The sequence below is a fragment of the Pholcus phalangioides genome, unplaced genomic scaffold (assembly GCF_987345545.1).
Source record: "Pholcus phalangioides strain wild (caught in Gottingen) unplaced genomic scaffold, Ppha-v1.0 ptg000011l_1, whole genome shotgun sequence".
NCBI lineage: Eukaryota > Metazoa > Arthropoda > Arachnida > Araneae > Pholcidae > Pholcus > Pholcus phalangioides.
In genome coordinates this window covers 54,643,758-54,664,744 of record NW_028301604.1, presented here as the reverse complement: position 1 = coordinate 54,664,744, position 20,987 = coordinate 54,643,758, and the positions used below count along the sequence as shown (strand labels likewise).

The following is a 20,987-nucleotide window of genomic DNA, read 5'->3' as shown; positions in this document are numbered from 1 at the left end:
TTTAGGGTCCATAGGGTTCTTAAAGGGTTACCGCAAACTTCATCAATATTCTTTTCATAACTTCGGATTTTCGTACACCAAAAAGTTTCTGTGTAGAACACAATATTTAAAACTCAACTCATCGATCGCATCGTTTGACAAGCTGTACCAAAGCCTCCTAGATGTGTCTAGGTGGCGTTGTCTGTATTGCTGTACTCGCATAAGACTCCAAAGACAGCTGTGGTAGATTAAAAACTTGATGAAAATGAGTAGAAAAGTAGGTCGAAAATTTATTCTCTTCCGTTGTATTTAAAATAGGATCATATTTGACAATTTCGATTAGAAGATCAGTTCAATGTTTCACAAACACTTTCTCCGCAGACCATTTTTCCTTAGGTAACATAACAGAGAAAAGACTCAATTATTAATCACGATTAACAATCGTTGCAGTTTTATGAAAACTCAACATGAATATGACAGTACATCAGACCATAGTAAGATGTACATTCACTTGAAATTATTCAATTTTTGAATATGTAAGAGTCGTTACTGATTTTTTTTAAATTTTCAAGGGAGAAATAACAGAAAAAAAATTTTAATTTGAAAAAAGAACATTTTTTCCCCGTTCCTACATATCAATTTTATGGAAGCTTGCGAACAATGCCGAACACGTTCACAGAGTGTCAAGTAAGTTTAACTTTCGGAGTAAATAAGTCTTAAGTATGGGATACCCCTGACTGAATTGGCCGCATTTTAAACACTCATATCATCCAGTGAAAAACATATTTTTGTTACAGATTCATAAAAAGTGGCTAGACGTCCCGATTTTCAGGGACAGTACCATAGACTAAAGATATATACTGTTATTATTTGTACTACACTGGTGTAAGAAATTAAGAGAATTTGCAGACTTGATCGATTACCTCTAGAACTACTGTACCGATTTTAATGAAATTTGATATGTACATACATTGATACAATGCAAAACAAATAACTATTCAATAATTGTAATACACACGCATGATCGTGCGTAACACTCGTTGGAGTCGGAAGGTATGAAACAGCGGTTGCAGAATAAACAAAAAAATGGGTTAATGGGGGTATGGTCCCCTCTTACAGATATACACGTGTCGCAGCGTGATTTCATACTTGAAATAAGGCAGTTTATCATTTCCTGTGGCAATTGGTCCCACTCGTTCAGCAACGCTGTTTTTATTCCCTGGATGGTTCCTGGAGGGGGATTGCGAGTTGCAATTGCCCTCCCCAGAGCGTCCCAGACATGCTCTATAGGGTTAAGGTCTGGAGATGTGGCTGGCCAATCCATCCGACGGATATCCTCACTCTCTAGAAAATCGTCGAGCAGAAGAGCTCTATGTGGCCTCGCGTTATCGTCCATTAAAATGAACTCAGGGCCAACTGCACCCCTGAAAAGGCGAACATAGGGCTCCAAGACCTCATCCCTATACCTCACAACAGTCACAGTGCCTCTTTCAAAGACATGGAGAGGTGTGCGGCCATCCAACATGATGCCTGCCCAGACCATTAAACCTCCTCCGCCATAATGGTCGATTTCGCGGGCATTGGAGGGTAGGTAGCGGGTCCCTGGTTCTCTCCATATGAACGTACGGCGAGAATCGGTGCTTAGGCTGAACCGGGACTCATCAGTGAAGAGAACGGTCGCCCATTGGTCCATACTCTAATCTCTATGCTCTCTGCACCATGATAAACGGATTCTCCTGTCCGTAGAAGTGAGCGGGACGCAAACAGCAGGTCTTCTTGCAAACAACCCTCTCTCATGAAGTCTTTTGGAAACAGTCACCCTTGATACACGGGTTCCTGTGGCTGCATACAAGTCACGAGAGAGCTGAGAAGCTGTAGCACTCCTGTTACGCCTCGCTATAATCGACAAATGGTGATCTTCTCTGGCCGTCGTGGCTCTTGGACGACCTTGCCCAGGCTTTCTCTCGATGGATCCGGTATCGTGGAACTGTTTCCATGAGTTACACACGACGCTGGGCGTTAAATTGAACTCTCTACAAATCTTGACTTGAGATTGGCCTGCTTCTAGCCTCCCCACAATTCGCCACCTCATTCCATCATCTAAACGTTGGTGGTTACTCATTTTTACTGTTACAATTTGAAATTAACCGATTGCTGCAAAATAACACCAAGAAATTCGCCGAGGTGTGCTAGCGAACGAAATGTGTCTTAACTTAACCGTCTTAACCCCCCCCCCTCCCCCAGGCGCGAATCCAGAGTGTGTCAGAGGAGGCATTTTTTGCTAGTCATTACTGTCCCGTAAAATAAGGGATTCATTCTACCATATTATCAGACTCTTGGTGTGGTGATCATCCGTTCGTCCCCACACCTCTTGGTTGGATATTAAGGGACGAAGAAGACGGAAAAACTTCGTCTAGAATGGGATTACTGCTATTTAACTTGTAAACAAGCATAAAACCCAACTTGTTCGATTTAATTAAGAGATTTAAAAACATTAAAAAGCAAAACGTCACACATTTCTGCAGGATGCTTATCACAAAGGATCTATCTTCATACTTACTTTAATTGAGTTTTATGGTGAAATTCGTGTAGTGAACGCATCACGTACGGGCTAAGATGATAATAGAAGTGGTTAAATTGAATTGATATTTCCGTACGATTTCTTTCTTATTTATAAAACTCATAAACTTCATTTGAAATTATCCCTTTCAGACCCAGTACTAAGAAAAAGAAGGGGCAGGCAAACACCAGCTAAAACACCGGGCCCTGCAAATTGGGAGATGCGACGAACCGAATAGGGGGGCACTTGTAACTCATTTTTCTGAGCATAACCATTTCAAGGAGACTCCAAGAAAAGACTGCCCCCGGGAAAGCACGCTACGGCCCTGGGGAAGGGGCAGGGCCATCTTAAGAGCATCATGGGGCCCCTCGGACCAAGTGGTTTTTCTGAAGCCCTACCTAGTATATTCTAGAGAATGGAAATGAAAAATGAAATTTTAACTAGATCTCATTTTCGTGAGGCCTCTCTACTCCTGATGCTCCCGGGTGGGCGGGAGCAGGGAAACGGCACTGGGAAGAGGGGTTGTTTTTCATCTCTGTAGATTTTTTTTAAAACCTCAGGGACTTCAGCTTTAATTTCAACGATAATGCACAATTCTTGAAGTTTGAGCTGAACATCGGAGGTTAAAAAAAGAATATGTAAAGTGAAAAGAAGCTACCTCGCGCACGTTTGTGCATACAGGGTCTAAAAGGGTTATGCATAATCGCCGATAAAAGTGATAAAAATGTTGCGAAATTATCAAACTTACCAAGACGGCTTTATTTTTTTTCCGAGAGGTTTCATTAGTTATAATTACGTTAAAAATGTATTAACAAAAACATTGGTAGACTTTTCAGATTGGGTAGATGTGCCAGTACAAAAATTGACATTTTCTCTACAAAACCGTGTTACACAACATCCCCCCCTCCTTGAGAGCGATTCGATATTCATAAATGAAATTCTCATGTGGGTTATATACCGCTGCGGACTATACATGGTGCCTTTTTTTCCTCAAACTAGCGAAGTTTGCGGATTATAAGCAGCAAAATTCAATAGGTTTGGTTTGATTCTTATTCACGATTAACGTCGAGGAAATGACTTACCTTCAAAATGACTTTAAGATGATTAAAATTCTTAGAAATCTTATAGAATTTCATTTCGATCGAATTTGTATTGAGGTTTTCGGCCCTTCTTGAAAGTCGGTTGGAAAAAAATCAAATTGAAAATTTCCAACATACGTTCCTCATTAGTTTCTTGAAAGGAAATGATGTCTTTTTAGATTCCCGTTGTGACCACAACTTACTAAGGCCTCCAAGACAGGTATACTGTCTAGGAGCATCATATGAGGCTTTACCGTTTTTGACCGTTTATCTGGAACAAGATCCATGAAACTCCGAAAAGATGTTCATTTGTGTATATGTACGGTTTGTTAAAATTTTCCATACACACGTTTCACTCAGAGGCGGCTCAAGACAAAATCTCTACCCAAGTGGGACCTATTTTTGGGCTTCCTGACCTCCCCAATTAAAAACACTTGTTTCAATCGCTTCGTTTTGATGCGTTCTAAGGAACAGCGATATTTTATGTCATAACATATGTCGAATTTCTTTTGGCTTTTTACCTTGGATTTGGTGCTCCTACTAGAGGGAGCAGAAATCATTTCCCCTAACCTCTTTCACCCTGTCTACCTCAGACTTGGCGCCCCTCCTATGGGGGGAACAAATAATTTTTACAAATTTTTCTTTGCCCTTTCACTTCGGATTTGACGCCCTTCTAGAGCACACCGAACTGCACTTGGTTGAAATAATAGGAAAATCTGACTAGTCGGAAGCCTGGCCAATGATCGGCAGCGCTAAAGTGCATGGGTTTCCTCGTGTGAGAACATTTTTGTTTCTCATCTTGTAACAGGTAGGAACGAGGCCCAAGTGCAGGATCCCTATTTAAAATAGCCAGCTAATCATAGATTTTAATTCATTCATTCATTTTTTTTTTTTTTAATGTTTTTTTCGAAATACTGTATTGGCGATTCGATTCTGCGTTTTTAATAAAAGTAATACAAGTCGAGAAAAAAGGCATGAAAGGCCTCTGGCTCAATCTTTCCCACGTCAGAAGACACCTTCAATTCCTGTAATACTCCCCACAACACAGAAAAACACTTTTGCTCTCGTTAGTAAAAAAATTGGGTGACCAAAGACAATTCTCCTCCATTATTTTTATTTTTTACTGAACAACAGAGAAATTGCTTCTCCCCCCCAAAATCTCCTGCAGGGGTAAACGAAGAGCTCGAGAGTGTATCTTTATCTAAACAAAATCGCTATGTACTGTAAGTATATAGGTGCACGGCCCATCGATTATCTTTTCGAAAAATAACCGTAATATTGTATAAAGACCTTTTTTTTTGTACAAAAACCTTTTTTTTTTTAAATTTCTTATCTCGGTCATTTTTTATGTATATTTTGGTTATTTTTTTATGAATACGTATCTTAAAGATATTTTTCAAAAAATGTATATTTAACGCGTTTCGGCGCCCCTTCTCATTTGGCGCCCGGTGCAGTTGCACCGGTCGCACTGCCCTAAGACCGCCCCTGATCACATACAAACACACACAATCACGGAACTCATAGAGAGACACAAGGAATACGAATTACCGTTGTGTATGCCCTTCATTGATTTTGAGAAAGCGTTTGACTCTCTATCTTCCTATCTCCTGTTATTAAAGCTCTAAATATAATTGGGGTAGATAAAACATACATCAATATCATTAAGAAAATTTATGGCAAAGCAACTGCATCTATTCGTTTGGATAAACGAAAATCAGAGATTGAACTTGGGAAAGGGGTCAGTGTGCCGTCTTAACGCATGGGGCCCACCCGGGCACGGCCCGGGGGCCTCAAGAGAAGAGGGACCTCACAAAAATGAGATCCGGTTGAAATTTTCTAGAATTTACTAGGTAGGGCCTCACAAAAACTACTTGGCCCGGGGGCCCATGATGCTCTCAAGACGGCCCTGAAAGGAGTCAGACAGGGTGATACTATCTTACCAAAACGCCTTACTGCTGTTTTAGAAGTATTTAGGAAACTCTATTGGGACAAGCAATGAATTAAAATAAATGGAGAATTTCTTAACCATTTGCGTTTTGCCGACGACATTGTTAATAGCTATAATTATGCCGTATAAATAAAAGAAACGACCTAAACATTTTTATTTCTGGTAAAATAAAAAAATTAATTTTGGGAAAATAATGTGTGTGAGAATGTGGACGGGAGCAACCATCATTTCAACTTTTTCCGGAGGGGGGGTGCAAAGAGCATATACTTAATGCGTACTATATATACAGTATATACCATTTCTAGTGTATTTTCTAAAGCCGGGGGGGGGGTGCTGAATGAGGAGTAATAAAATGTAATTGACCCATTAACGCCGGTTGGTACGAAAATTTGCCATTCTAAATTTTAAGTTTTTTCTTTGTCAATAAATAGTGGAAGTGGTTCCACTCATTAGTTTTTGTTTTTAAAAAAATCAAAGTCGTCGTTAATGGGTTAATACTATTTACATCATCAGTTTTTGCTTAAATATGAAAAGCGAAATATAAAAAATCATACAGCAATCAATGTATCATAATCATCAAAGTGTTACAATTATCAAACAATTATCCTAGGTTACTATTACGAACAATAGTTGATTGATTCTATTGCCTTCTTGAAGCCTGGTTAAGAATACACTTTTTGTTTTTAACTAAAGGTCTTTTCTTGAAAACTCTGAAGTTCTTAAACAGTGGGTGGAAGTTGTAAGAAAAAAGTCTTGTTGGCACCTCTGGTCTCCCTTGAGCTTCGACTGTATAATTGTGAGAATGCCTGTTTAATACAAAGTCTTTTTGGATAGTTCCACGTTCATTTAAATTCTAATGTATCGTCTGTGAAATGTCCTATAATGAAATTTTGGGCTACCATCTGGTCATCTTCCTTAATGTGTTGATTGCTGTTGAGGTTCTGGTACCCTTGAAATGTGAGAAAACATGACAGCTGTAGAGTCATGATGAAAAAAAATCTAATGGAACAGTTAAAGTTTTTATATGCTGTGAATAATTGCATATTTTGTAGGGAAAAAAATCCCTTCAAATATTTACAGAGTTTTTCTGCATAAAATACTAGACAAAAGTTTGCATTGCAACAAAGTAATTATTTGATAACAAACATATAAGTGCTCTTGTGAATTGAGATTTTAATATTCCAAATTATGCTCTCTGGAACTGTTTGTAAATTGTTTATTGAAAAACTTGTATGTATACATAATATTGGAAAAAAATGTCATTAAAATTTTTTTTTCCTCTAATTTTTATTTCATTCCTTGTACTAAAGTTCTTTTTCAGCAGGTAATCCGCAGAAATATTCACTGCTTTGAATTTTTGAAGTGGAAGCCTCCACCGAAATGCGATACATAATGTTGTTATTGTTGTTTATAAAAAAAAATAGTTCCTCTTAAGCTTTCTAAAAGAAAGAGTATTTTTCTTGAATGGAAGTAAGTTTTTGTTTTTATAAATTTTTTTTTAGACGAAGAATGCATAATTATTAGCCGAAATGTGAAAAAAGAACGAAATGTTTAGGTTTCGTATTTTGCAATGTCCGATTGCATTAACACGTTCAGGGAATGTTTTGCCTACTTCGCTCCAAAAGGCTTTGATGCAGTCGCGTAGGAACGGCTCGCATAGTCCTCACTCCACTTTCCCTATTTCTGTGGTGACCATATTTCGTGGAATTCATTTTAATCCATCGCAAATTCCAGTAATGTTTAATTTCCCGAAATTTTTATTTTTACGTAATTTCACCAATATTTGGCAACTTTGTTTACTTTTGGCGATATTTGGTGATGTCCTGTATTTTCCGGTATTTGGAACCCAAATTTCCCGTATTTGTTCTCGAGGGAATATGGTCAACCTACTTATAGCTCAGTGGGTGAGCATAAGTATTTCCCGGGACAGTCCTGGTTTTTTTTTTTTTTTTTGCTTTTCTGGCTGTGTCGACTTTTTTGCAAAAGTGTCCCGGTTTTTCACGACGCCCATGTTTTCAACGAAACCACCTTGACTTTTTATTTTTCATTTTATTCTTCAAATCAACAATTAAAATTACGTTCCTACCTCAGAAATTATGCTACAATAATTACAACTTCTGTGACCATACGTCCCGTATTTCTCGGAACAGTCCAGTTTTGTTTTTGTTTTTTAGCCGTCCCGACTTTTTGGTAAAAGTGTCCCGGCTTTTCCCGTTTTCTATACGAAGCCTACTTGAATTTTCACGCCTTATTGAAGTCAAAGATTAAAATTATTTTTCAGCTCATAAATTATATTATGATAATTACAACTACAAATAAGAACATTAATCTCTCACATTTGTCTTGGTAAACGTCTTATTTCGTGGAATTCATTTTAATCCACTGCAATTTGCAGTAATGCCTGATTTCGCGCCATTCTGGTTATTCCGTAATTTTAGCAATATTTGGCAATGTTGTTTATTTTTGGCAATAATTGGCGATGTCCCGTACTTCCCCGTATTTGCCACCGCGACGGCAGCTACATCAAATGCAAGGAAATCACGTGACTCGGTGAAAACAAAATTCCTGCTTGGCAATTTGCCCATAGAAATGTACAGTTGGGTCTCTAAATATTTGGTTTTAAAGATTAAGAAAAGGATAGAGAACTCATCTAAAGATGAAAAAAGAAAAAATTATTTATTTCATTAATTCTTCAATTTTTCTTCATTAATTCTTCAATTTTTCTTTATTAATTCTTCAATTTTTCTTCATTAATTCTTCAATTTTTCTTCATTAATTCTTCAATTTTTCTTCATTAATTCTTCAATTTTTCTTCATTAATTCTGGAATTTTCCTCCATTAATTCTTGAATTTTCTTTCATTAATTCCGGAATTATCTTTCATTAATTCTGTAATTATATTTTGTTGATGCTGGAATTTTTTATCCCTTTCATTTGATGTATTACAGACTGGTGGAGGTGGCGATAATATTTCTGCTGCTGGTATAGTGTTGCAGGTTTAAGATGCCTCTATCATATATTCTCTTTTGTGCTAAGGCATCAACAGATAGAGAATACTTAACTGAGGTCCAAAATGTTTTATAATAAAAATCGTTATAAAATTATATAGTAAAAAAATTTTCATTTTTAATTGGGTTGCTGTATTTTTGAAATATATGACATCCATATTTTTATGGGCATCTTTTTCTCAGCCACCTCGTTGGGCATTTTGCCTGTTGTGGTGTTGTATTTGTATTTGTATTAGTCTTGGAATTATTTTTTTCCTTAATTCTGGAATTATCTTTCGTTAATGTTGAAATTACTTTCCGTTAATCTTGGAATAATCTCTTTCCTTAATTCTGGAATTATCTTTCATTAACGCTGAAATTATTTCTTTCATTAACGCTGAAATTATTTCTTTCATTAACGCTGAAATTATTTCTTTCATTAACGCTGAAATTATTTCTTTCATTAATTTTGAAATTATCTCATAGATGTTGAAATTATTTCTATCATTTATTGTTTTAAACTCCTATTTACGCCATAAGAAAAAAACTCGATATTCACCGAGTCACGTGATCTTCCAACGAAAGAACACCCCATCATTGAGAAGGAATATAAAGCCCCAATCTCACGATTACTTGGTACGCGACGCAGAGTAAAGGGGCCTACACACGTTCAGTTATACCTGTGCAGGCGAAGCTTCTGGAACCGGTTCTAGGCAATCTGTGGGGATATTTTCGTTCTTCGATCTCTGTCTTCGCGGACTTTTGATCAGTTCGGATTTTTTCAGTCTATAAAGTTCGGAATTTTCTAGTATGATTTCCACAGATGATGCTTTGGGTGTCGTTGGATTGGTTATGGCACTGAAAGTTATCAACTCAAAAAAAAGAAAAAAAAAACGGATAACGCGTGGTACAAAGATTGGTTAAAAAAAGGCAACAATATTCGCACGTTAAATTATTACATGAATTGAGATTTGCACCAAAAGATTGGCATAATTTTCACTGAATGGATCAAGGTACCTACTCAAAGCTTTTTTTTTTTCAATTCCTTTCGGAAATTGCTTCGCAAACTGTTTATTTTTCTTAACAACACTGTCTCTGTTCGCTAGAGGATCTATTTCTCTCATTTTCCACACCAATCTCTCATAACTATCATCTTTCTTAATTTTGTTATGGTAATCTTTAGTTTTCACCTGCCACAAGCATTTCTTATTCCTATACATTTCAGTGAATTCTTCAAAACATTCGCGCTGCCCGTTTCGAAGATCACTTGTCATTATAAATCTCGAGTCGTGAAAACTAAACTAAACTCATGGTTGAGTGTTGAAATCGGTGTTTCCCAAAGTAGGACTATTCAGGCTATGAATGGACACACAGGGGTGATGGGGGGACGAGAGGAAAAAAATCAGTTTTCGAAAACTCAGACCATTTTACCAAGGAAGCCTTTGTAAATATGGGCCTTGGGCAAAAAAAAAAGAAAAGAAAACTAATATTGCACACAGAAATTCGTACTTGTTTCATCAGAGCTAAAGTGTTTTTTTCTCCCTTTGAATGTGCGCTGTACATTCCAGATGTATTGTAAAACTGTAAATTGATCAGTAAAGCCTACTGTCACAGATCTCCACACCATCTAAGGTCCTGCATCCCCGGGGGCTGGTTTTACTAATGAATATTGTCATTATTCGAGCCATTTCCCCCCAACCCCCACAAAGATGGGATTGGAATCAGGATTCTGGTTTCAGAGCCCGAGATGATTCCAATCATTCTTTTTTCCCACGTTAAAAAATTCACTATAGTGGCGGCTCGGCAAAGAGAATAGCCTCTGTGCCCTGCGGCAGGATGTGGGTGGGTGGGAAGGGGCAGGGGGGTGACGCTCAAGAGCCGCGACGCACACTTTGAGGAAGACTGCTGTAATGGAAGATGTTTGTTGAATCTACACCATAAGTACAATAATGTATTTTGATGTTACTAAAACCTCTCATAATGACCGATTTTCATGACTTAAGTAAAAGGCACTACTGCCTACTCATGTTTATCAAGAATGCTATCCATATCTACAGTGATTATGACAATACGTATAGGCAATAAAAGAGAAATTTTGGTATTACAATCAACGCCCGATATAACGACCCCTTCGTCTCGTCGAGAATGGACGTTATATTTGGAGCAAGGTCGTAGCGAGGGGTTACCCTACCAGTCTTTGTCGCTATAACGTGAAGTTCTCATAACGAGCGTCGACTGTATCTTCGAAAACAAGCATCGTTTCTCCTCTGAATATACAGATAGGGGATACATGCTCCTTCAGCATCGTATGATAGCATTATTTTTCTCGCGACAGTGTCGATTTAAAAAAAATAATTTCTTTGACTTGAAAATTTTTATGGTAACTTACGTAGTGTTTTTCCTCGAAAGAAAACTGCATTTTCAACCGACCTCTTACGATTAATTCAACTCAATTAGAAATTGACTTATTATTAAGCATAGTATGCATATTCATAGTATTATTCAATGATATAATTATATTATCAATCGCATCTCTCTCAAAGAATTTTTCGATTGTTTTCTTACGTTTTTAACTAGCGTAATTTCATCTGAATTTTTTTTTTCTTTCAATGTTTCAGCTGAAAGTTGAAATACGTTGCAACCTGACGAGATGTGTTCAAAAAACAAATTCAATGAGATTCATTGAGAATTACATGTAAAAGAAAATAATAAATTGCAGTGATTTTTGTCCTGTTGATGCTTGCTGGTTTTCGGTCAAGAAAGGAGTAGGAATCCTGCGTTTGAAATCGCAAACAATTGCAAACATTAACTGACTCGTATAAACACCTGCTTGATTTCTAAAGGAAGTACATGTGAAAGAATACTAAAATAATCTGATGTCACGGGGCCCCTAAAATCTCCAAGAACCCTGGTTAAAAACCTCTTCTCTAAATAATCAATGAACAATTAATAGTTATAGCACATTATTTGAATATAGAGTTTGTGTGTTTCAGTGCATAATTTCGGGCAAATTTATTGAAAAGGGTGATTTCAGAAACAAAATTGCGAATTTTAACAATGGTCGAAATATTTCTAAAATTTTATTTCGATTTTTTTATTCGATATGAAATTGCAAGAAAATATCGTGAAAATTACGCCATTAGAAAAATTTCTTCTAATTAAATGGAATCCCTCTCCAAAACAAGTTATTCAGTTGTTCTATTACATTATCAGTGAAAAAAGAAGAGGGAAGAAAGAGAGAGAAGGGCGAATATAAGAAAGCGGGGAAAAAAAACTGCGCAGTTATACCTGATGGCCCATACAAACGCTCAGTTATACCTGCGCAGGCATAACTGCACAGTTATACCGAATCGAAAAACCATTCCCTTCAGGTCGCCTGTGCAGGTCAACTGACGGCCCCTACACACGCTCAGTTATGCCTGCACAGTTGGCCTGTACAGGCACAACTGCGCAGGTATAACTGAGCGTGTGTAGGGCCCTTAAGATAATTAAAGTAAAAGATAATAAAAAGTCTTTGTTGTGCGGGCATAAACCGCAAAAACCACAGCCTGCGTGAAAGAAATCCCGTACTTGTCCGGACAAGTACGGGGGGACCGGGACGCCGGCTGTGGTGGAACCCGCCATTGTGATTCTTCCGTAATTTCTGCAATATTTGGCAACTTTGTGCACTTTTGGCATTGTTCTTGACGATTATTAGCAATGTCCTGTATTTTCCCGTATTTAGAATTTCAATTTCACGTATTTCTGTCGAGTAAATATGGTCAGCTTCATGGCCCCCACATGCTAGTGCCGGAACCCCAGGCCAGGATTTTTCACGGGCCCCCTACCCCCCCCCCCCCCCCCGAAAAATTTTGTGCACCTCCCTTGAGAAAATATTATGGTGTATTTTTTGAGTAAAAAAAAGAAACCCCTTTCGGTTTGAAAAAAAATGTTGAATGCCCCCCCCCCATGAGAAAATCCTGCATACGATACGGCATTTGTATATGCAGCAAAACATCGCTACAACGACAATCAATACATCTACAATATTTTTTCAAATCTTGTTTGGAATTGCCCGGCTTAATGTTAAACTCTCGGTACAACGACATCATCTACTATGATAAACCCCTCTATAACACGATATTTTTAGGAGATTTTTTAAATCGCTACAACAATATTTTTTATATTTTGTTCAAAATGGTTTTGAATTTAATTTTAACTTCGCCACTTGTTCTCGTTTTTCTGAAGACATCTGATGACATCAATATTTTGCACTAAATGATCACCGAAAGCTAAAGTTATTTGTATTGCTACACTCTGTGTACGACACAAAAGCGCTATGCGGTAAGCTTCTTTACAGGGACAATACACATCTAAGTGAATTTTATAAATAAACTATAATCAATTACAATTTTTTGTAACGAATAAATACATAATAGCGCATTTTCCGTAGCAATCCCGATATAGAAAAAATGACAACAATAGCATTAATTTGATCATACGTGAGGATAATGTTACCTCTTTAATCCCTCTACCAGAATATTTTATTTTGCTCCGTAGAATATTGTTATATCGAGGTATCACTGTATATTTAAACTAAATAATAAAATATAATTGTGTATGTGTAATAAATATTATTACATTTCGAGATATGATTGTGATTTGTATGTAATTTTACGCAATACAATAGAGCTCCCCTATGGGCCAGTTAAGAGAACAAATTGATTAGGCGATATGGTTTTCCCATAGAAACTTGTGATTGCCATAGGCGTACACAGAATTTTCACGAGGGTGGGGGTTTACGTTTTTTTTTCCTGCAAAATAACCCTATAATCTTGGCTCTGGAGGTAAGAACCCTAAACCCCCTTTGTATACGCCAATGGTGATCGTGATCCATTGTCGGCAGGGCCGCAACTGGGGCGGGGGGGGGGACAAGCGGGTATCTTGCCCAGGACCAGAAGGGTGAGCAAAATTCACCTTTTATAGCCTCTTCTTCAAAATTACAGTGGGGGGGGGGGGTCAAAATATGTGCTTACCTCAGCTGATGAAGCATTTAGTTGCGGCCCTGATGGCTAGTGTTCAATGTCAAAGTCTCTCGATTAACGATGATACCTCTATTATGGTATTTTTCTTCGTCCGCAGAATATCGTTATATCGAGATTTCACTGCAGTTTTATCATGCGTAATACTAGCTATAATACCCGGCGCTGCCCGTATTTCCTTCATTTATTGGGAGGATTGGAAAAGAGACAAACCATTACATAGGAATAAATATATAATACTGGCAGGATTAAAGAAGTGACAAACCATTGTAAAGGCATATGCACGTGTAAAACGCATTACTAGGGAACCACGGTAACCATAGTAAAAATTCCGAAAGTGATTGTTGAGGCCCAGAAACCATTGTTGCCCTACGGTTTTTCGTCCATTTCGGGCATCTACCCTTCTCTGACGAACTTTTAAAGTAGCCTATCGTTCAATCCGGTCCCTGTTTGCTATATATCCAAACTTTGGCGACGATCGATCTAAAGTTGTGGATTTGTATAGAGAACACGCAGACAGAAACTCAATTATATATATAGATATATATGCACAGTATCAAATTTGTCCTTAGTTTCTCTCAGATAAGATATCCCCCACATCTCTATAGTTTCGTTATTCACCAAGGAAGCAAGTATACTCATACTACACCAAATGAAACTACTGTAGAGTCTCTACATGACGAATCAGTTTGAAACGTGTTTTACACAAAACAAAATTTCTATCCAAACGTTTAACTTCAATTTAGAACATCAAAGATTATTCCTATAACGCACGGGTTCTCAAACTGTGCGCCTCCAACCTTTGTCACGGTGTGAGGTTTTCGAAAATATTCTTTGTTTAACAGTTCTGGAAAGCCGGTGGAGCTCGCGGATAAGCATTAAATAGGGGAAAAGGGCGTCTCTCAGGTGGAAAAAGTTTGAGACGCCCTGCTCTAACGTGAAGTTATTCAATGCAACGATTTTTTTGATAAAACGAAGCGATTCCGTTATTCCAGGCGATTCCCTACAGGCGTGCAAAAAGAATAAATGAATTTAGTGAATTAAAGACTTAATAAAAGTAATAATACCAAAAACTATTTTCATTGGCCTTGGTTGAAGCACCAACCTGAAAAATTGAACTGAAATAATACAAATATTTATGTTCACTTCATCTATTCAACTGAGCAACTTGACAATTCTGTTACAGTTCGTTTATACGACGTTCAAGAGGCCGAGTCAAAACTTTTTATAAAACATGTTTTATGTGTAAGTCGAAGTGAATAACTGAGCCTTTTTAAAAAATTATCCCCCTCCCATACATATAAAATGTCATAAAATTTTATGTGTTTAATTGCATTCCAAATCTGTTCTAAAAAACATCATTTCATACTTGAGAGGAAATTAAATCACATTTCAAATCATTTAAAGAAATAAAATTTAGCACAACATATTACCTTGTCACTTAGGGGCACGACATTGGGTCAAAATTGCAACAAAATCTTCTCGACTTGCGAAAATTTCCCCATCTTGGACTTTTTTTTTTGGCAGTAGATGATTTTCAATCAGGAGCTTGCTCTTTGGTTGTTTCTCTACTTTATAATCGTTTCAAAAAGTTGAAACGAACATATTCAACTGGTTTGCAAGATGAACTTTCGTTATCAATTTAAAATTCTTGAATTCTTCCAAAATTTCCAGTTTTTTTACAGAGCATTTTTTGTTTTTCCGGCATTACGAACGACGGATTTGACACAGTCAGCAAGCAGTGCCGTATGAACGCATGGCCCCACCCGAGCACGACCCGGAGGCCTCAAGAGAAGAGGTTCCTCACAAAAATGGGAACTAATTGAAATTTTCGAGAATTCTCCAGGTTGGGCCTCAGAAAAATCAATTGGCCCGGGGCCCATGATGCTCTTAAGATGGCCCCGTCAGCAAGCAAAGCACCACATCGAAAGAAAGTTCTACAGGAAATTATCGAAAGAACTTACTGTGCATGTGTACCGTATCTGTCTATTTTCGGCAGACCCGTACCCCCTCCCCCAAATGCTTACAGTAAACTTTCTCACCCTCTCGGGATAACGTTGAAAACATAGGGAGAGAAAAAATTTTGAAAGGTCATATGGCCGTCAAAACAATTGAAACCCATTTCTTCGGGACTCTCCACATCTGCGTATTCTGAGAAAGAGGCAATAAACAAATCACCTAAGTGTCCACTCTAAATGGTCATCAGTAGAGCCCGGATTATATGCACTGAAAAAGTGGCAAAATATGCTCTAAAAATATGCCAATAGGCACTTAAAAATGCAAAAATATGCACTTGAAAATGCAAAAATATGCACTTGAAAATGCAAAAATATGCACTTGAAAATGCAAAAATATGCACTTGAAAATGCAAAAATATGCACTTGAAAATGCAAAAATATGCACTTGAAAATGCAAAAAGTATGCACACACACATTTAAAAATGCAAAAATTTGCACAAAATGTGAACTTAAAATACCAAAATGTGCATCAAACACCCCAGAATATGCATTAGAAATCTCGAAAAGTCAAAAATTCCGAAATATGTATTAAAAAAAGAGAAAATCATGCAAAAAATAAGCTGATGTGTTTGTAAAATGTATCTTTTCTATTTCTTAGTGCATATGTATTTACTTACAAAAAATACCCCCTCTTATAGCTACATATATCGCATATGCAAATATCTTCATATTTTTACTGAAGTATTTTTTTTAATTTTCAGTTTGTTGTAGCTGCTCAATAACGAAAATATCATTAACCAAAGAATTTCGACACTATTTCTAAAAAAATTTAACACTTTGACATATCTCTAGAAATAGCCTTTATACAATAAAACGGTTAATATTATTCGTAAAATACTTCATAAATTTCAACTGCGGGGTGAAAAAAAAAACCCCAAAAATTATTTAAAAGAATTGAGTGAGCTTAAACAAACCTTCAAAAATATGCACTTATACTGAAAATTCTTTGATTTTATGCATTTATATGCATTAATGCTAAAAAAGGCCAAAATATGCAAATGCATATGCACATATGCATTTGCATATAATCCGAGCTCTAGTCATCAGTGATCTCACTGGCAATTTTCGTATACGTCAGCAATCACCCTAAAATTTATGTCTTTTGCGGTGACAATATGCAAGAACTGTTGCAGCAACGCTTTTTCACTGCATACAAATATTTTGTGCGCATTTGATGTGTGGATATAAATTACGTTTTTCTTTTTTTCAAAAGTTTCCGAGTTTGAGTCGAAGTGAAAACGTCGAATAATTGAGGTTTTACGTTAAATAAATGAATGAAATATTTTAACATTAAAATTTATTTGTTGTATTGTTGTTTAAAATGTATTGTTACCAATTGCTACCAAAGTTAAACGTCGTATAAACATGAAAGTCGTATAACTGAGTGACGTATGAACGAGGTTACTCTGTCATTTGTAGATATGCCCTATTAAAAATAAATAAGCGTTTTTAAACTTTATGAAACACAATTCAACAAACATCGCAACTGACCTCGAGGCAGGCCAAACTCTTCGGACATAGATTTATTATAGTTAACTCTTAATGCGCTCAAAATAAAAATTTTAACAAAAATTCAAATTTTTAGTTTTGCTTACCGTTCTTTTGGGCTAGAACAGTAGGATCCATTCACGTGGGAAAAAAATTAATCCTTTATGTAAGCAAACTCGTTCAATTATTTTACTAAAAGATTTCGAACAACTGTATTTTTGCAGACGCGAACCGTAAATATTTTTCTGTACAACGGATCCAAGAATGTCATCTGTGAATAGAAGTTTTGACGTGAGATGTGTCCTCAAGACAGTGCAACGAATAAGAAAAGCTGATGTGGAATGTAGCTTTTTTTTTTTTTTCAGAAGCAAGGAAAAAAACCCCTTGATTTGTTCGGACTGGGAGAAGGAGGGGATTATTAGAGGGGACGTGAGCGAAATCACGTGATTCAGTATACACGTCATTACAGCCATTCCGTACAATACTTTTTGCGGGAAAACGCTTTAAACGAGAAATCTCGATGAGTATCAGTAATAAGAGTTGGCACTAGAGAGTCGTAAAATAAGTCGCACTAAGGAAGAAAACGTTATATGCGGAATCCACTGTATTTTGTAAAAAAGCTTGCAACAAAGCTGTCTCAGTATCATAACCCGCCCACGAGTGGGGCCTGGACCATTTTTGTCTTTTTTTCCCACTATTAGTTCACTTTATAGAGGGGGGGGGGGGGTTCGCTGAAGAGCGCAGCCTACGGGGCTCCTGTTCCAGGATGTTGGGGGGGGGGGGGTTCATGTGCTTTATCGGCACCCAAAGGCAATTTCACTGTGGAATACGACGTCTGTTTAAGCCAATTTTCATTCTATCCAGACATTATGGCCTTCTACGAACTGAAACAGCAGGGGTCGCGTGGTAGCCCTGAGGACGCACAAAATGCTGGTGTCCTTGATGTCAGTAGCCATGACCATCACAATGCCCTTCCTTCCTAGGAGAACGACTGCCACCCGAGGGGAAGGGGGGTTGTACCCTTGTACAATGTTCTTTTCATCGTTTCCGTTTTTTTTTTTTCGTTTACTTGTACATGTGTATAGTTAAAAAAAATTTCAATGAGAATAGAAGGTACGTAGTTCAAGATATCCGTCCATAGAAGTACACACACAAATTGATATGATTGATATTAAAGAGTCCTGTTTATTTTCCTATGGGACATATCTGAAAGAAAAAAAAAATCAAAGACCTTTCCACGGGCCCCAGGGCTGGAGCCCTATCAGCCCCCCCCCCCCCATGCGGGGGCCATGGTCAGCTTACTCAATTGGGAACTTTGCCGTAAGTTAGCGATTTTTTAGCAATGTCCCGTACTTTCTCGTATTTGCAAATCAAAATTTCTTGTATTTTTTTCGGGGGAATATGGTCACACATTTAGACATTTTAGAAGTGAAATCGTTAAAACCTCTCCTAACAACGTCCGTTGTCAACGTCAACAAATTAAGATTTAATTTGTTTTCAGTCATACTTGTGCGATACACTACCCGGCATCATCTAGTTGTTTAACACGATGCTGAAATTTTTGCCAGCGCATTTCTTCATCTTTCTTCCTTACATCATTTCTTTCAATATTGCATTGGAACTGAGCTGGTCTCGATTACTATTGCCTTTCAATGGCGGTTCACCTGTGAACATTTCTTTACACGTTATCGAGGCATACGATGCTTGTTTTGAATGGTAAGGAATACAGTAGACACTGCTTTTTTGAATCATGGATAATGCTATCATTCTGGTATTGTTATACAAATACAAATACAACGCCACAACAGGCACATTGCCCAACGAGGTGGCTGACTTAAGAACATCATGGATCCCCGAGCCATTTTTTGGAGGCCCTACCTACTACTACTAGTACTACACCACACATGCACTCCACCCACACACACCCCCCCCCCCCCCGCGGAACCCCCCAACGAATCGGTACATGCGGGAGTGTACGTGTAGTGAAACTTGACGTGAAGTTTTGTTGTTTCTCTGTAATGCTTGTTATGTGTAGTGCTGCCATCTGCCACTAGTTTTTCTAACTATGAGTGAAGTGTTATGATTGAATGATTTATCGTTGTAGGACTGTTGCTCTCTGTGGCGAGACTTTTTAACGGGGAGATCGGCTCGCATTTGCGCCTTGAAGTTGGGAACCACAGAAAACCAACTTCAGCCGACCACCACTGTGGGGTTCGAACCCGGATCCTCGCATCGCGAGTCCGTCACTATAACCACTCGACCACCACAGCGGCAAAGGGAATGATCTTAGTATTTTTTGCGGGCCTCTTAAGACTAGTTTTTCCGTTCCTCCAGTGTTCGTGGGCAATCTGGTGCACACCAGGTTTATACTGGCATCCGAGAATGACTATCAAACTACTATTTCATGGTAATAAGAAAGTCATTTGGCAATAAATTTAGACAACAGTGCCAGGCGATGGGACCCACCACCCTGGCAGCACTGAAAAATCAGACAACACTAGGTACACACTCAGACTGTTACATACACACTCACAATTCCAGCAGAACTCATTTAGTTGTAAATTGCCTATTGTGAGAGATCAGCTGTTCTCGATTTGAAAGAAAGAAACTAACTTCTGCCCAGCGAAGAAATTACAATTGTGCCTCCTGTTCTATAATCATTGTATGCAGGGAACCATAGTAGAAGGACTTCATCTTCCCAGGGCCACAACTAGATGCTCTTTCAGCCAGAGCACGCATGCATTTAGTCTTTTACCCCGTGTAATTTTTAATAATTGGTTAAAGGAAGAAGTTAGCCCTCCCTTTGGTCCAGGACACCAGATCCACTTGCACACCCCTTCCCTCTTGGCACATTGGGGGGCAAGCTGTTAAAACCCTAGTCCTGAGGATTGAATATGAAGGCAAGGCCGCAACTAGATGCTTGGTCACCCGGGGCAAACGTGCATTTTAACGCCCCCTTGTAATGTTGTAAGAGAAGTTTGAGAATGAAATTTGCGCCCCCTCAGGTTCAGTGCCCGGGGCACAAGACTTGCCTGCTCCCCCTAGTTGCTGACCTGTATGAAGGGTTTGCTGTCTTAGACAGAGTTTTAAGCTATTACGTTGCTAAGAATGTAAATTAAAAGGTCAAAATGTAAAAGAACTCTAGTTTCATCCTGTTTTTCCACCCCTTAAAGTTTAACGGTCCTGTGTGGCCTTATCTATCACACCTGATAAGTCCAGCCCTGGTTATCACTTTTGCAAAGTATAGAACAGACCAATATCATAACATGGGGAAAATATTTTTGAATAGTCAGGACTTCAGTTAATGTTATTAATTTTTTTTCATCAAAAGTTTTTTTCTATTTTGCATATTTTGAAGCTAAGGTTCATCCAGACTCATTTTTTCCCTATAAGTTATCGTTATCTATCTACAAGACTACGTAGAAGGTGAGATGGCTCCTTTATTGACAAAAATTTCCATACTCAGTTCATAATGTCTTCAGCCATAATAGCCGCTATGATCCAAATACATGTAGCGCTTCTTTTGCTATTTCTTTCCAAAAGTGAAGGCATGTGTAAGGTAAACAAAAAGTCCCTTTCTTCATCACATTTCCTCAGCGGAAAGACTTTCACTGAGGATCTATGAAGCATACTATGCATTGTAAGAACTTATTGTAATTCGTAATACACACCCATTAGACAGTTCCATTTCTAAACTTGACACTAAAAATTGCTAAAACTTGAATTTCATGTTTTTTAACCAATCCCCACCCTCATACTGCACGCGGTGAAAAAAAACCTACTCTTATAAAAACATTGCTTAAGATTGAACCAGATTAATTTTTCCCTAGTAAACTTATCATTAGCAACCTGCAAGACGATGCTGGAAGTTAGAAAGTGTACCTCCTCCCTTGTTCATAAACATTTCC

At 37.8% G+C, this 20,987-nt stretch overlaps 1 protein-coding gene across 2 annotated transcripts in view; it reads left to right on the top strand.

The window, feature by feature from the left end:
• Positions 1–18,537: 18,537 nt before the first annotated feature.
• LOC149080575 (nuclear pore membrane glycoprotein 210-like) overlaps positions 18,538–20,987 on the top strand; it is a 158,571-nt gene continuing 156,121 nt past the window's right edge. Inside the window, exon 1 of one of the 2 annotated variants that reach the window (XM_089239711.1) lies at positions 18,538–18,795. In XM_089239711.1, the coding sequence (XP_089095837.1) occupies positions 18,629–18,795 (167 nt within the window). In that variant the 5' untranslated portion in view covers positions 18,538–18,628. The remainder of the gene's footprint in view (positions 18,796–20,987) is intronic. The other variant, XM_089239712.1, reaches the window with a different exon arrangement.